The sequence below is a fragment of the Aythya fuligula genome, chromosome 5 (assembly GCF_009819795.1).
Source record: "Aythya fuligula isolate bAytFul2 chromosome 5, bAytFul2.pri, whole genome shotgun sequence".
NCBI lineage: Eukaryota > Metazoa > Chordata > Aves > Anseriformes > Anatidae > Aythya > Aythya fuligula.
This window is the reverse complement of record NC_045563.1, coordinates 12,576,477-12,593,611: the sequence shown is the minus strand read 5'-3', so window position 1 is coordinate 12,593,611 and position 17,135 is coordinate 12,576,477. Positions and strand designations below refer to the sequence as shown.

Here is a 17,135-nt window from a genome sequence, read left to right as displayed (position 1 = left end):
GATATCAGAAAGCAAACCCCACTTCACTGCAGAAAGAGACGTTGTGTGAACTGAAGCGTGAAGGGAGCGGTGGAGTGGGGTTTCTCCATTAGGAGACAGCAGTGCCCCTGCCCTGCTGGACGTGGCTCTGGGCATCCGGCTGCCTCGCAGTGATGCCACTTTTCTGAATCACTACACTTCCGCTACAAAGTGCCTACTCTTTTTTTTTTTTTTGGTAATTGTTGAGATAGTGATGACTGGAGTTCCCCTTAGAATCACGTTGTTTCTTATGGTTTAGTTTGCAGAACATACCAGAAAAGTGAGGGGTTAAAATTAACTCCACCACGTAGCATCAAAATCTCAGCGCTGTAAGCTAGGCAGATGTGCCAGTTTACAGGAGAACAAATCTGCAGCCAGGACACCAGCCCTAATAGCAGATCCCCCGGACGGCAGATCTGTTATTTAAGTGTCACAGCGGACACTGAAAGGTCACAGCTCTGCATGAGCTTTCACAGGTGGTGCTGCAGGACCGAGCTGTTGTGCAATGACAGGCCCATGTGAAACATCCCCTCCGCTGCGTTATCTTTCTGCATGTTATTTATTTATTTTTCTTTCTACTTACATCTCCCATGATCTAGAGCACTGAGGGGTGACAGAAGGATGTTCCAGTTTCTCTGGTCATGCCAGGATTGCACGGACATTCCCTTGTAACTCATCTCCCAAAGTCCTGGCCTCGCATGAGATCTGAGTGCCTCATAAGCTGTGCCTTGGTTTCCATCTGAAGTGTCTGCGGTGGATGCCGGCAGTGGTTACCAGAGATGGCAATTCCCATGGGGTATGCCAGTAGAGAAAGGGGGAATTTGAAGCAAATATCTTCATTGCTAGCAGAAGGAAGAGTAGCTCTTAAATACTACTCCTTCTGGAAGCAAGTGCTGGTGTACTTGTTCGTGTTAATGCTGTAGGTACCATTATATCAATTTCCTGCTCTCTAAAATATGTATTTATCTCCCAGGCATGTCATGACTCGCTATTTAGTGTCCTTTTGAGAGCTGCTTGTGAAGGAGGCTTTGTACATGCTCGATTTTCTTGTAATTATTTAATACTAAACTATTTAGATGTCGGAGTTTAACAGTGGAGAAAGGTGACGGCTAGGCACCTGCTGCAGATGCTCAGAGCAAACAGCTTATCTCCCTCTGCTGATGCAGCCACGGCACCAAAGGCAAGTCTTCCACATGCAAGCTGAGCAGGAGACCAAAAACCCACAGCTCCTGTGGGAACTGGACTTTGCTTGGGGCTGGTCAGGGCAAGGGCTGCACTGCCAGGGAGGTCTCTGCGCCGGCAGGCAGCCAGGAGGGAGTGTGAACCGAGGGCTCCTGACTGCTGGGCCTTTGGGTTCGTTTTTCAGGGGGTCCCAAGAAATGAGACTCAGAAAAGCGGTTGTCAGCCCGCCCCTCCATCACCCACACTGTGTTATATATGGAACCGGGACTGCTATTTATCTAAATGCCTGCTAGAAAATATTCAGACATCTGCATGTCACCATGGATCCAGACCGCCTCTCTGTAGGTGAAGTCCCTCTGGGTTGGTGCTGCCCTTTAGGGTGATCAGTGGCTAAGTGTTCCTGGTTCACTGTGAAGTTTTGCTGTGTTGCTGGGGAGGTAAATGAGTTCCTCATTGCTCCGGGACAGAGGTGGGCTGAAGGATGGTGACTTAGGGTGTCCTCGGGTTTGGTTGCTGAGGGAAGTAAACTTGGAAAAGGAGGTCCCGAATGGACTCACAAACATGACTGACGTGGTGTTGGAGAAATGGGGGTCCCAATGAGAGATGGGGTCACAGGCAGAGCCAGCAGTGAATCTCTGGTGGGGGGGCTGAAGAGCCACTGCACTACAGCAGGCTTTAGCTGCAGTGAGCTCAGACCTCAGGTAATGGTGTATATAAGCCCGAGTGACCTGGCAGGCTGGTGTTGAGAGGGTCTCCTGTATTTTTTGTTCCCTAAATCCAGTCACCAGACAGAAATCCCCACCCGTTCCTACAAAGATACCTGCTGAAACACTTTCCCTGCTTCCAAACCATCATTATATTTGTTGCAGTGAAATCAATTAAAGTCTGTTCATCAAATAAGTCCAGCAGAGTTTGCAGCACACTTTCAATGCAGCAGGACCCTGACTTGTAGCTTGCTAATTCTGAGGTTAACAGATACTTATCGCACAGACCGCACGTCTCCATGTAGAGGATTTTTTATTTAAGTTAGCTATTTTAAAGCTAACATTGAGATATTTCTGTCAGCTTCTTAAATCAGCATCAGCATCTGTTTCTTGCGTGTTAGGTTTAACCACACGGCTCTAACTTTCTGCAGTCGGACTCAGAGGACAAGTGAGAGGTGTTAAAGGGCTTGTGAGTCACTCGCATGTTTTGTGTGCTGAGGTTTTGTGAGGTAGGACAAGGCTTGGGCAAAGCAATATTAGCCATTTCTGGCACCAATAAGGATGATTAGATCAGTCCAAAATAATTTAAAATGATTAATTATTTAAAGGATATGGAGTGGGTGGGATTTGATGGGAAACGGAAATTAAAAATAAGGTAAATGATTGCAAAAGTAGCTGTTTGCATTTCCTAAGAATATCAGAAGACAGCTTGCTTGAAAGAGAGACAACTTGAGCAGCTTGAAACGTGGTGGGTTGGTAATAGGTTCAAAGTGCCATTGCTTGATTTCTATTAGGGGAGCTTTCACACCTTATGCCAAGTGAATTTCTGCCCCAAGAAAACGGTTCTTCTATAAATATAAAGAATAGTAGGAGTCTTCTGGTCCAGCCAGCATGCTGGAGTAGAGCCCACAGAATTGGGTGTTAAACCCTGCAGTTGGTTAGTTGCCATCAGTTTATTACACTTTTTTAAGAGCATGATTCAGTGATCCTCCAGAAGTTGTCCTGTATTGCCATGGCTCTAGAAGAAGGTGTTTAAAACCCCTCTGGACAGGTAACCCCTGGGTGGGCTGGTGCTGCCAGAGTTCCAGGGTAGTGCTGGGGCTACCTCATGCAGTGGTGGTCTCGCCCCAGATCATGGGTCAGAGGTGGGCACAGCAGCTCAGGACCACTCTGCACAAGTTGTATCCACAAGAGGATGCCTTGTAAGCAGAGATGGTCAATGAAGCAGCAGCACAGCTTGGACTCTCATGTTTTTCACAGTCTGGGACATCAGAGACAAGTGCTGGAGACCCTTCAGAGCCTCTGCTGAAGACTTGCTGTCAACCGTTTTGGTTTGCTCCCATTTTACTGTTTATGGTGGTTCTTTTTTGATTGAGTTCTGAACGTTTCGATTTTATATTTTGATAGCCTGCTGGCCTCGGCAAAGTGAAGACTTTTCTCCCAGACTTGGCTCCCTCACCCCCAACTTCCCCAGTCATTTCTGTCATTTTGTTGTTTCTCTTCTGTTTCTTTACTTGAAGTCAGCCAGGTTATGTCAAGAAGCTCCATTAAGGATAATTCACAAAGATGCAGATATTTTCCCCAAGGCTTATCTTATCCATACTCCTTTGTGGTTCTTTTTGTCTACGATTTCTTGTTAATCACGAATTTACTAAAATGCAGGAAGAAGGGGGCTGTCCTTTTCAAGTTCTACACAGATGGAAGAGGAGAGACATTTGTGGACAAAGTCACCTTCATTGCAATACTGACTTGGGGTGCAGCCTCCTAGAGCTACCCCTAACTGCTCTCAAATGTCTGTGTGCCTTGAATGGTCCTTCAAAGCTGGAAGTGACTCATTTGGGGACTGCTGCTGACAATCTAATAAAGCAAGGAGGATACCGCAAATCTGCATTGCCAGTCCAAGCATGCTACACGATGCAGCTTTTACCCTTTTCACACGTAATTGCCTATGGCAGAAACCCAGATGGCTGAGTCTGCTTGCATGTTGATGTAACATAAAAAGTCAATAGAAGAATTTGTAATATTTGGACTGGTATGTGAAATTTGATGAATCATTTGCAAGACTTACCCATTTTTTGGTAACGTGAGTATATTCTTAGGAAAATCAGGCAAGTTCTGAAAGCTACAGTCGTGACTTGGTGTATAAATGCTGATACATGGCAGACACTTCTCACAGAGAAGGAATTTGACTATGTACAACAGCATGTCTAAAACCCTGTTTATTACTTGTTATGTGTAGCTGACAATGGTATCACAGAAATAACAGATTTTTTTGCTTGAGCCTTGTGATACCAATTTTGCTTGGTTTACGTTTAAAATAATGCAGTCCACAGGGTGCAATAGAAAGCTTCTCACTGACCTTTATAAGAGTTGGAATGAACGTTTTCTGGATGGTTTTCAGGGAAGCCCTTAAAGCCTCAGTGAGACAACTGTGTTTTTTTGTGGGGGAGATGAGACCTCAGGCATAAAGAGTTACACCTCCATTTAGGGTGAGACAGCAAGCTAGCAATGGGTCCCCAGAGGCATTTTAGGTTTTGAAAGATTGATGAAGTGCTTTGCAGGAAAGGATTCCCCTTGTGCTGTACTTGTTTTATGTACCTTTCTGTTATTTCACTGGAGGCCAGATAACTGGCTTAATCCTGTTGCCATTAAATGAATGATGAAAAATGTCCGTTGACTGCAGGGAGAGCAGGAATTGAGCTTGATGTGTTGCTTTATGTTACAGTAACAATTAGTTGTCATGCATTAAATATTTCTCCTGGGGTCTGTATTTCCATCATGGGGTTTAGAGGGTGTTTTTGCTTCCGTTCTTAATGGCAGCAAACTCTGAAGGCAAAGTTGCTGCATGTGTTGGGATATCAATACGGTGTGACAAATAATGGCCACAGTAAGGCCCTCATGTCTGTATGCTTAGGTGCATTTTCTGTAAGTATGGATAATTTGATTAATTTATGGCGATAAAGCTGCCAAGGAGCCCTTGGCAATTGTGGGCTCCATAGTTCACATGCAGGTACCGTAAGGTCCCAGACTTGCTCTGATGAAACCAGTGGCACGCTCTTGCTTACTTTAGATCAGCCTTGTAGCAACCAGCAAGGGTTGAGGAGAAAGATCTGGTGTTATGCCAGCTGAGAGTGGCCCTCCTGGGACAGAGATTTTTGGGATTCCTGCAGCTTTAGTCTTGCGGATCTGAGTACGTTACAGACCACTGCTGTTCCCATGTTTTTATGTAATAAAAGTACACTTTGGTCTGAATGTTCTTAGCTCTGTCTTTCTGGAGATGTCTGCCAGCGTCATTGCTCCCTCTGTGAACCTTGTGAAGAGTTTTCAGGCTCTTGCCCACAACCTGGAGGAGGTCTGTGAACTGCTTGGAGGCTGTCAGAAGTGACTAATGCGACGAGTCAAATGTCAGTGGGCTTTCATTCACACTGGGGTATGCGTCTGCCTTGGGAATCTTTTTGAGAGCCACGGATCAGAAAAGATTGAAAATTGCTGCTGTTATCTACCCAGATCCCCTTAATACTTAGCATGCTCCCTTTCATTAAAATGATGACAGTGATGGGGTTGAATGGGGTTGGGTTTGCAACAGTTGGTATCATTTACAAGTGGTGTCACTTGGCGCGGTGGCAGGGCAATAATATGGTTCAGTACCACCCGAGAGCTTCTCCTGTGTTCATCTGACTGAAACTGAGGCATTGCTGAGAGAAAATCAAGACAAAGAACTGTATGCAGGAGGGGGGGAAAGGGATCTGTGTGCAAAGTGGATTACCACTTGATACTGCATAGCTGAAAAGTGTTTAATACACCTTGGACTGAGGAGGGGAGGTCTTCGTCAATATATATAGTTCTGAAGTTAATAGGATGGCCACAAACTTAGAATATTCGCAGTTGTAAATTGTAAGAGTTTTAGTTAGGCCTCACATGCAGTTGTTGAAAAAAACTTATGTTCAAAGATCACAAATTTTATTTTGTGTAAGGAACTCTTATTTCCTCTGGCATAAAAATGGGTGGGATTTTCAGAGAGCAGGAATTAAAATCCTGACGGCCATTCCAAAAATGCCACCAGTGGTGGCTGTAAAGCACTACAGCCTGCATTGAGTTGTCTCCTCGGCAGTATGTGCCAGTGGTATTTCTTTCATGTGAAAAGTGCATTTTAGTATTGATCTCATATACATGTCACTAGTGCACAAGCAAGAGGTAAAGAAACGATGAATTTCTGTGAGGCCACAGAACAAAAACACCCATATATTAATGCTCTGTTAATAATGGTTATCTGCTTTAACCCTGCAATGAAGAAATCTGTGGAGTCCCCATTTTCTTTGCTGTCAGGGTGAAGGCACCTGTGTGTTTTGCACTGCATATTCTGGGATGTCTGAGTGCGTCACTGGGTCTGAGCATTAGGCGTTAGCTGGATTAACGTAATTGATTTCTTCAGTTTACCTAACGTGGCTTTTGGTTCAAGGTCTGCTTGCTTCCAGTTTTAAATGTGTAACTCAGCTTTGCATGTCATGTTTATTTTGTCAAGAAGCTGTAAAATATTAGTCAGTTTTCATGCAAATGTGAATGGCTTTGCTTGCCAATAGGTACATAAAATAAATAGAGCATTCATACTCTTGGACAGTTTTCATAAAATGTGTGCGCTACCAGTTATTCCTCAGGGCATAATATTTCTATATAGAATAGATAATCAGTTCAGCAGCATACTGGAGTTTTTTAAGTGCAAACACATACACGCAAGCTTTAATTTAATAGGCAGATTATATTCAAAGGATTAGCAGATTTATTGTAAAACATACGTTTTAAGTGGTTCTGATAATTTCTGTTGTTTTCTTTGAGGTGTTTTCAGTAGTAGACAATGAATTCACTTTTTTTTTCTCTTATTTTGTTGTGTTTTTTTTTTTTTTCCAGTGAACAGAGTATTTGCCAAGCTCGGGCTTCAGTTATGGTCTATGACGATACCAGTAAGAAATGGGTGCCAATCAAACCTGGACAGCAGGGGTTCAGCAGAATCAACATATACCACAACACGGCTACTAACACCTTCAGGGTAGTTGGAGTTAAACTGCAAGATCAACAAGTGAGTAACTACACTAAGTTTCCTGTAAATGAACCTTCGGTCTCTTTAGATACCATCAGTTCTGTAGTCGGTGAAGTCTAGCAACATTTCCTGCTCCCTGCAAGATGTCTGTGAGTTCATTTACTCCACACATTCAGATTTTGTACAATTTCGTAGGGTACAGAGTGTGTCATGATCTATTACTGTTTATTTGCAAAATGAACTTCTGGTGAATGTGAGAGATTTTGTTATATTCCCCCCCTCCACCATGTTTTTGCTTGTGAAATGAATTTTATTTCATTCTGCAGGTGTTGTTCTCAGCCCCCTGTTTTTGCTCACTTTTAGTACTAGATATACAAAAGAAAAGCAGTATCACCTTGCACTGCTGTGCATGGGTGTCTCATAAAGCATGCTTGTTGCATTGCTGTGATAAGCAATTAGTTCCTCATAACATCCTCATCACATTTTGAAGTCCTAGATGCACCCTGTGACCTGATTTATGGCAGGCTAAGCCCACAGGGCCTCCCTGGGTATTAAGGGAGATACATGGGATTTAGATAAGCAGAAGTGGGATCAGAGCCTCCTCAGCCACTCCAGCCCAGTGACCGCCTTGCTCTTGGGTGCACCAGGCTGTGCATGCTATCAGAAGCAAGAAACTTTATGTCTATACCCAAAAATAACAAAATTATGCTTGTGTAGAGTAGCGGTGCTATCCTGTAGTCCTGTGGTTGTCATTTCAGAGCAGAAGTTTGAGAGTTGGGGACTTCCCCCGTGTGTAACTGTGGGGATGGTGCAGCGGCAGCAGCCCGGTCTGCCCTGGCTGCCCTCCTCCCATGCTTACCTTGTGCCATCACGCTTGTGGGAGGCTCAGAAAAAAAGTGTGCAAGTGGTTTCCTGGCGGGTTAGAGAGCGGCAGAGCCCTGTGGGAACATGTGGTGAGCACCTCAACCTGTGTAAAGTGGTCAAGGGGCTCCTGTGGCAGGGAGAGTTGGGTCTGGGAGCAGGAGCAGGGCACCACCACCACCCAGCTGCCAGAATGTTAAACAGAGCAGTCTGCACATGAAATAACGATTTTTTCTTTATTTTATTTTTTTATTTAGCACATATTTTAGCTCCTTGCAGCACACTTTTGAAACATCTGCAACATCTTTTGCCTCTGTTTTTATCCTTCTCAGTAGAGAAAAGCAATATAGTAATGGAGCTTCATTTTAAAAATAGAAGATATTTTTGAAAATGAATGAAATACAGTGGCTGCTTAGTCACTTGTGAGAATCAGTACTGCTCTGGAACAGACCGTGCTAGTTATTTTGTGTAGCCAGCCAGTGAATGTAAATGGTATTCATGTGAGACAATCTAAAATGCATCTGAATAGCCAGTACAGACCAAGCAAAAGTCATAATGTCTACATATATATGTATGGAAGACTTTGTATGTGTACCAGAGGTCTGTCTTAATCAGAATATACAATTTATAGTGTAGGTTATATTTAAAATTCAAATCTTGATCTCTATTTTAAACATGTTTTATATTAACTGTAATGCTCTATTTGCTTGCAAATGTTCCTTCTTATGAAAAGGTTGAATGCTATCTAAAAATCATCTCAATTCAGAAGGAAACAGTTATGTATTTTTTTTCTAGAGTTTGAAGACAAAAAATGCTCCCTGAAGCAAACAAAAAAGTACAGGTTGCTTTAGTCACTTAAAACTGGCTAAAAGAAAATACCTTAAACATTATTACAGAAATCTGGTATCATAAAGACAGCAAATGTTCTGAAAGGCTCAGATTGAGAATTTGATATATTTTATATGAGTCTCACATGGAGCCATAAGCTTGCTAGACTTGCTAAGTATTTGCATTTAATGAGAGCAAAAGTGAATTTCAGTTAAAATAATTCTCTGTACAAGCCATTTCATGCTTGCTCTCAGGTTGTGCTAAGTCACATTAAAAATGAGGTTTTATTACAAGCTGCTGTTTTTCAAGGAAAGACATATTTTTCTGAAAAGGACCAATCTTCAGCTAATATGTGATTTCGCATATAATGAGGCTAATGAAGCTACACAAATTTCCAGGAGTTGAGAAACTAGTTTAAAATATGTAACGCAATAATACTATGTAGGAACAATTTTAAGTTTTATTGCATACTGTTTGGCAAGGCACAGACTAGAGTAATCTTCATGATTTCACCCGTGCCTGTCTTTAATGTTTCCCTTTTAATTTTTGTTGTTTTGTATTGCAAGTTCAATAATCTTTCTCTTTTATTTTCATCCCCTCCCCCCCTTTTTTTTCATGCATCTCCTGTAGACTGCTTTTGTTATTTTTTTAAAGTTTCTTTTCAGTTTCCTAGCCTTTTTCTGGGGCACATGTTAGAGTTTTTGATGCTCTCTTCCCATTCTGTTTACTTTGTCTGTGTATATTTTGCTTTCTGGCTGGTGGTGTCTAAAAAGGTGACCACAGAGAGAGATGTTTTTTAGAATGGCAGAGCATCAGCATCATTCTCACCATCGGGAAGTGGTCATCAGACCACTCATTCCTCTTGTGTGTTGGGATGACGTGCTCGCCGTGTGCTTGCACGCAGCAGCACTTAGCTGCAGACCGGCAGTCAACGAATTCCCCTTTCTGCTCAGATGGGCACATTTGCATAGGCTCACACTGGCATGAGCAGTAATCTTCAGAAAAACAGAAGTAGCTTTTTGAAGCTTTGGAGTAGCCGCAGAGGCCAGCACTGTTTGTTTTGAAGCTGCGGCCAGGTCTGTATTGCAATCACTTGACATCACGAGCTTTAATGTCTCTGTGCAACCTTCGTTTTCTTTTAGCATGTAGCCCAAGAGAGTCACAAGCAAACAATTTGCTGCAACTTGCAGCTTGCCAGCTGTAATTGTAACCTAGCCTCTTACAAAGGTGAAGTGTGTTAGCTTCAGTCACCGTGCAAGGCTTTCAGCAAGGTAAGAACATACAGCTGGTCCATCTCCATTGTCTAGTGGACAAGCAGGAGCTTCCCAGTGCACGGTCATGATCAGCTGAGAGTTTGAAGGGGTGATTTTACATCAAGTGATTTCAGCTCAGCATGATCTCATTGCCGAAGCACATGTGCTGAACACATAGGTGGGGAGAAGGGTGTAAGACAAACGTGAATCATGTCTCCTGAGGGCTTTGTGTATTGATGTGGCTAAGACGTGAATGTAAAAACAGGGCCTTGGGGAAGGTGGGACTTCTTAAACTTGGGCCTGAGCCAGATCTGAAATGGGGACAGCATTCTTGTGATATAAATTAAACCACAAAAAAAAAAAAAAACAAAAACCAACAACAAAAACTAGTTAATTACCTCAGTAACTTACTGATGTCAGTCAGGTTTGGGCCTGCTTGCAGAAATACAGAATCTGGCCTCAGCTGTAGCAGTTTTTAGCTGCTTCATCACGATCCCTGTGTTTTAGCAAACACACGACTGCTGCCCATGGGAGGAGTTTGTGCTGGGAGCACAGCAGCAACCCAAGCTGATAATAAACTTGTGGAGCATTTCATGCTCTGGAGAAACGAGCAAATGCCTTTTTCTGATTTGATAAACAAGAGTATGGGGTGTAAGACTTGTGCAGGACCTCTGACCCTGTGGCTGTGGTCACACAACCAACACCCATCAAGACCCCCTATTACTGTGAATCCTGTCAAACATCACCATCACTGCTGCTGATAATTTGGTAGCCTACAGACTACAGTCAAAAAGAAGACTTCTCAATTTTGAGTTTCTTTATATATCCATGCCTGCCACAGAGAGTTTACACTTGAAACTGAAGCAAAGTTATGAGGGAGAGTACCAGACAGAAGTGAGGCAAACATTTTTTTTAACATTAAAGTGATGGAATATTGAAAGGCATCTTTGTATTAATATTATGAACAATTGGTCTGTGAAACTCCTTGCCATACAGTATAACTGAAATCCAGAATTAAATAAAATTCAAAACAATGCAGATAGTTTTATCAGTAACAAGACTATTTTGTTTCAGGATAGAAAGTATTAAAATGGATTTGAAAAGAAAAAAAAAAAAAGCCATATAGTGTGCCATGTTTCATCTTTTAAGACAAACTCTGAGTGAAGAGTTACAGGAAGAACTATTTGTTATTGACAAATCTATTACTTCTTTCTGCAAGATTTCCAATAAGTTTCCCCAATTCAGCTATGATAGACTGAAATTGAAGGTGAAGACTAGGCAAGATGAACTACTGACCTGCTTAGCATGGCAGATACTAATTTACCAACATATTGAGCTTTAGAGTAAAGTTCTCTTAGAAATACCTGTACAAAACCCCCTGTGCACCGAGCAGTGGGACCTTCTTTATTTTAATTACAGCTCCAAGGCACACACTTGCCATTGTGTGCCTTGAGGAGTCTCAACACCATCTGTAAAGGTTGACCTCTGTGCACTCATTTTTAACAATGGCAGGAGAATCTATCCTCTTTTTCCTGTTCTATAGGAACATTAATCAAAGAAGGTAAAATGAAATTCACGCTGGTTTATATTTCACTCCCCAGTTCAGTCTCCATTTTGAGTTTGAAGACACGGTTTTACATGGTTCATCTAAGCATCCTGATGATTTATGAAGGTCAATGTTCAAATTCTGTCTTTATTCAACTGAAGTGATCAAACCCGCAGAATAAAGAGGGTGCTGAATTCCTGGAGTAGATGTTCTGGGAAAACAAATTTTGAAAAGTTTACCTGAATTCTCTTAAATGACTTTTGGCATAGGTGTTTACAATTTCTGTCTTTCTTTATACAACAGCACTACACCTTCTAGTGCTCTTTGGACTTCAGTAGTGTTGTCTTTGAAACAGAAGATCCTTTTAGTAGGTGAGAAAATCTGACTTTGCAGAGCCTGGAAGAAGCTGGACAATCTTTCTATAAATTTCTTCAAACGTACTGGCTGGGCATTCCCTTGGTTAAGCTGTTCAGAAGTTGTTAGAAAGTTTACAAGTTGGTACATGTTAGAACTGTTGGGTTAGTTATTCAGACATGAGTCTACCTGGTGCTCCGGAGAACCCTTGCAACCTCAGGCTCTCCCATCACGGCTCAGCAGTAGGATGGGGTTAGTGTCACCATGTTTTAAGAGAAAATAGTTGTTTAAGCCATTGGCAACAGCAGTGAGTTCATGACTCTGCTGTGGTTGGAGGGACGAGCTTTTCCACACTGTCCTGGCTGGGGCAATTGGCTTCCTGCACAGCACGTGAGGTGTGCAGTTCCCATTTTCAGGGGACCAGCTCTCGGGAGCCTGTGTTATAAACCTAGGCTGGGAAGGTGCCAGGCAGCACTGCATCTCTGTGTGCCCTGCCCATGGTAAACAAGGCATTTTATCTAGCTGATTAAATCATACAGAAACACCCTTCTGCTGAAGCCACCTCTTCTCTGGAAATTATAGCATGTAGAGCAAGGGAGGAGCTGAGACAGGGAATGTTTAGTTGGGTTTTCCACGGCATGTCTGATTCTAGACAGAAAAGTCTCTCAACGTAAGAAGCTGGTAGTGATCAGGCACAGGGGAGGAGGGGAAAACCAGAGCCTGTGCAGTGAGACAAACATTTATCTGCTGTAGTGGAGGGCCAGTACCAATCTGTCCCCTTTCCTGACAAGTCCCGATGATTATCCCCCAAAAGATGGCAACAGCTGCTGGCACTGACTCTTGACATCTGTCTGCAATATACATGCAGCTGTATCCTGGGCAGGTGCTGTAGAAAACACGAGCAGGTAATAGATTTTGCAGAACTAGCTTGCAAGTCCCTGAGGCTGGTTTGAACTGTTACAAATCTCACCCACACATGCAGGTCTTCTGTCATCCAAGTGCATGCTGCCTTACCACACTGCCATGGAGCAGCTGCCATAAGAATGCCACTACCAATTTAATTAGCCTTTACCGAAGGCTTTTCCTTTTCCTCACTGAGAACAGAACTCTTTAATTTTCACCCTTCTCTTTCATATCACAGGTAGTGATTAATTACTCAATTGTGAAGGGACTGAAGTACAATCAAGCAACACCTACCTTTCATCAATGGCGCGATGCACGGCAAGTCTATGGCTTGAATTTTGCAAGCAAAGAAGAGGCTACCACATTCTCCAATGCAATGCTGTTTGCTCTGAATATCATGAATTCACAGGATGGAGGTAAGTTAGCAGCCACCAGGCTCTTTATTAATCTGTGACATTTTTATGACAATTCTTATCAATCACAATGCAGTTGTGTTGGATGGTATGTTGTGATAAAAAACATTATCCTAAGAAAAGGTTGGTTTCTGGCAGACCCCCTTTAGCTCAGCATTAGATATGGTATGAATTGTACATATTTTCAGGTTTTATTCTTTTTCCTCCCAATTTTTCATGGTACCTTAACTCACAGTAGGAAATCAATGGCTATTTGGAAATGCCTCAGCATGCAGGTAGCCCCACTGATTTCTGTGGATCTATCTATAAATTCTGTTATCTGTAACATGGAAGAATAAAGTGTTAAATAAATAGAAGCTAGGGTAAAATTAGCAACCTTTTTTAAGAACTTCTGAGGTAGAATACGGAGCTCATATTTCCAGTATGTCACGTCTTGGCTGCAGCTGACTGTGCTTGTGGGTAAGCTTTGAGCATCCGGTGTCTTGGTTATTTGGTAAGGTAAAATGTAAAGGCTTATGCTCTGGACATTGACTGGTGTTACTCATAACTATTGTACTGACCGTAGTTGAGGTTTGTGGTGAAGTATACTATCGTGTTAAATTGCCATTGCAACAACTTGCAAAGGCCCAGACTCAAGTCCCCTTTTCTCAATGGAAATCCTATTCTGGTATGCAATGCTGAGATTAAGTACTGCCCTCACTAACACACCTAGGACCTCTTTGAAGTTCATGGACTGTGACCAAAAAGCAGTCTTCATGTGGTGCTCTTTTTCCTACCACAGCCCTGTTTTTGTTTTGAAAACACAGCGATACAAGGTTAATGTCACTTGCTGCGGTCCATTTTTTGCAGCAGTGTTCGATGGCATGAGGCAGCAGCCCTCTGGGGAAAGCAGAGCAGTAGCTGTCCACATTATACCAGTTTCCAAGCGCACAAATATCCTTAAAATGTTTATTTCAGTCTCCTGAAAACACTTAATGCACAGATACATCTTACTAGTTAGTATACTTCTAAGGATTCATATTTCTTCTTTTGATATATCCATTCATGCTATTAAGCTGACAAATGCTAAAGTCATCAAAGAGCAAATTCTGTTTTCAGAAGTAGAGAACGGAATTTGGCCTTTTTCAGTTGGCCTTCTTCAACTCTAGTTGTGCCACAGCAGGAGAACTTCAGGAGGAAATCTGGCCAACACTCCCCAGTCCTAAGCTTGTGTGTACCTGAGTAGTGCAGAGCTCTTTGGCTGTGAAAGGTCAGCCCTGTTAGATCACCAGGTGAAACTCCAAAATTCTGATGCTTTGCTTCTGATCTTGAGGTTGTGATTGGCTTAATGTCTATGTTGAGAGGCTTTCTGCAAAAGCTCTTATGTTCATTTATTTTTTCACCTGTCTTTTCCCCTCAGTGGGGTGGGTTTTCTTCAGGATTTTGAGGTTGGTCCAGAGAGGCTCACTGAGGAAGCGTGAGTTTCAAGATGAGAATTTATTGCCGTTATGCTAAAGTGAAAGGAACTATCTTAAAGTGGACTTGTCTAGAAATTTCAGTTGTAAGCTATTCCTAACAAAGTACAACAGGTATTTTATGAAAGAATATTTGGATACTAAAAGCCCTATTAGATTTCTGTTAAGTTTATTAATATAGAGTAAATAATTATTTGGATTTGTTTCCATTATTTTATTAATTAGAATAAAATAGTGTCAGATAGTTAGTATACCATAGTGTTTTCAATGCTTTACATACACAAGGTTCAGACTGTGCTGAAGACCTTCCATTTAAAGTTTGTACTTGTCTTATATACAGACATGAATTGGGTCACACAGATGCCAAAATTTCCTGCTTTCTTAAAAAAAAAAAAAAATAGAAAGGAAAGAAAAAAAGGAAAAAAAAAAAAAGCTTTGGTAAACAATCAGTTTTCAGCAATGCTTTTCTCTTTTACACAAAACATTTAAGGTTTCAAAGATTGTCAGCTGTCTCATTAGATACAGCTAAGGTTGTCTAAAACAGGAATTTCAATTTAAAGGAAGTTTCAGCATTATTTTAAACTCTGATTCTATGAAACAAAGTCCCCAAATATTCATTCTTTATCAACTTTTTTTTTTTTTTTTGAATTCCAAAATATATTTTTGCATGTTTCCCTTTAAAACTATGAAATTGCCATTAGATTATACTGAAACAGTTTGGCAGTGGTAGTTGTACCTAATGTCCTAATGTACCTAAAGTTTGCTGAAACAGACTCTTTTTCTTGGTTGTTCTCAACAATAACTTCTCAGAAGTAACTATCAGGAATTACATTTATTTAAAAAAAAAAAAAAAAAAAGGAAACAAAATAAAAATTCAGAATTTTATTGATTCAAAAAGGAAAGTATTTTGATTCAAAGCTTCTTTTTTCTCACTACTTCGCTCTTTAGAGCCAAAATTCAAGCTTTTGTACCCACTTGTGTGGCATATAATGCTAACTTTGTCAGCATTAAATATCTTGACACTGCACTTCTGCCCTGCTGTATTCACAGCCTCTGTTTGTCTGGGCTGCTTCCCCTCGCCCTGCTTTCCCCAGGCAGCACTAGAGGCGTGGGCGCAGTCAGCAGAGGCACAGCACAAGCTCTGGGAAGGCAATCAGTCGATGCACAACCGCAGACAGGGCAGCCTGCATCCCCCCACCTTTGTGTTCCCCGCACCACTGTGTGATGCTGGTGTTCAACAGATACCTGTTCTCCCTTAGGACTTTTCTATTATCATAATTTTCCCAGCTGTTGCAATAGTCTGAGCGTGAGAATTGACAGCAAAAGTGTGTAATGGATCTGAGGTATGAGATGTATTTTCAGATCTGCTCTTCCAGGCTCATATTGCATATTGCTCGTATTTGTGGGCATGAATTCACACAGGCACATGTATCCATACACCTTGTCAGGCACAGCCCCTGCCATCCATTCTGCTGCCTGCATGCTGCACTGGGGTTTGATTTTCATACGCAAAACTCATTAGAAAAATGAAAGCATTTATTATATCCATGCATCCATGTGTTAGGGTTTTGCTCTTGTGCAAGACAATCTGTCTCTTGTGGAGACAGATTCCAGGTTTGAAGAGTGTATTTGTACACACAGAACTGTTCACACTCATTAATCCCTCAACTGAAACCACAGAGTTAAACAGAGGTGTTCGCTCATGGCACATTCATCCTGAAAACAGCCCATCATAGCTATCTGCTAGCTCTACAGTTTGGGATTTGCTACATACACTACTTGGGACGTGCTATTGTTTATTTGTTCCATATAACCTCACTGAGACATTGCTGCGTTTAGGCACTGCTATCTTATAGCGGGGCACAGGTTCTGTCTTCCATCTCCCTTCAATTTACTGCCCACTTGTCAGACAGAAATGAATCATGGCAGACTACAGCAGAAATCTGGGGCATGTCTTCAGCAGATGTGGAGTCAGGGTACTGTAACTAGATAGACATTTGCGAAAATAACTAAGTCCTGTTCAGAAAGCAATGGTGTGGGTTTTCTGAGCAGCACATTACGCTGAATTAGAGAGTCTTAAAATGGTAGCAGTTCATGTCTGGGGGAATTGGAACTAATTTCTAGGCAGTGCTGACTTTGGCATGAATGAGTCACTTGAAATGAAGACACGGTTCTGAACTCGTGCTGAGAATCGCTGTGCTGTCCCACTTCTTCACGAGAGAGCCTCGTACACCACCATCACCCATCTCTCTGCGCCGGTCGCATGAAGCACTAGCGAATGTTAAGCCAAGCGCTTCATTAAGTGCTTAAGGTTAAGTGGGCTGAATCAGATCCTAAATCCAGTTGCTGACTCACAAGCCTGTGTTAATCTGGGTTGCGTGTCGAGATCATCCCAGGGGAGGGATTCCTCCCAGGAGTATGATGGCCCACTTTTGGGAAAGTTGGGAGGAAAGCCATAGCCAGAACTTGCTGCCAAGGCTTATTTCTGCAGCGGCTGAACTCGCTGACGTTGGCCGTCCCCCACGTGTCCAAATTCCTAGTGATGTGATGGGAGCTGCATCCTCAGGATGGGGTAAAGAAAGTC

The 17,135-nt window shown here is 42.2% G+C and overlaps 1 protein-coding gene across 4 annotated transcripts in view; it reads left to right on the top strand.

The window, feature by feature from the left end:
* EVL (Enah/Vasp-like) overlaps positions 1-17,135 on the top strand; it is a 140,861-nt gene that overhangs the window by 66,495 nt on the left and 57,231 nt on the right. For all 4 annotated transcript variants that reach the window (XM_032187988.1, XM_032187987.1, XM_032187989.1 and 1 more), the window contains exons 2-3: positions 6,810-6,978; positions 12,923-13,100. In XM_032187988.1, coding sequence (XP_032043879.1) covers positions 6,810-6,978; positions 12,923-13,100 — 347 coding nt within the window. The remainder of the gene's footprint in view (positions 1-6,809; positions 6,979-12,922; positions 13,101-17,135) is intronic.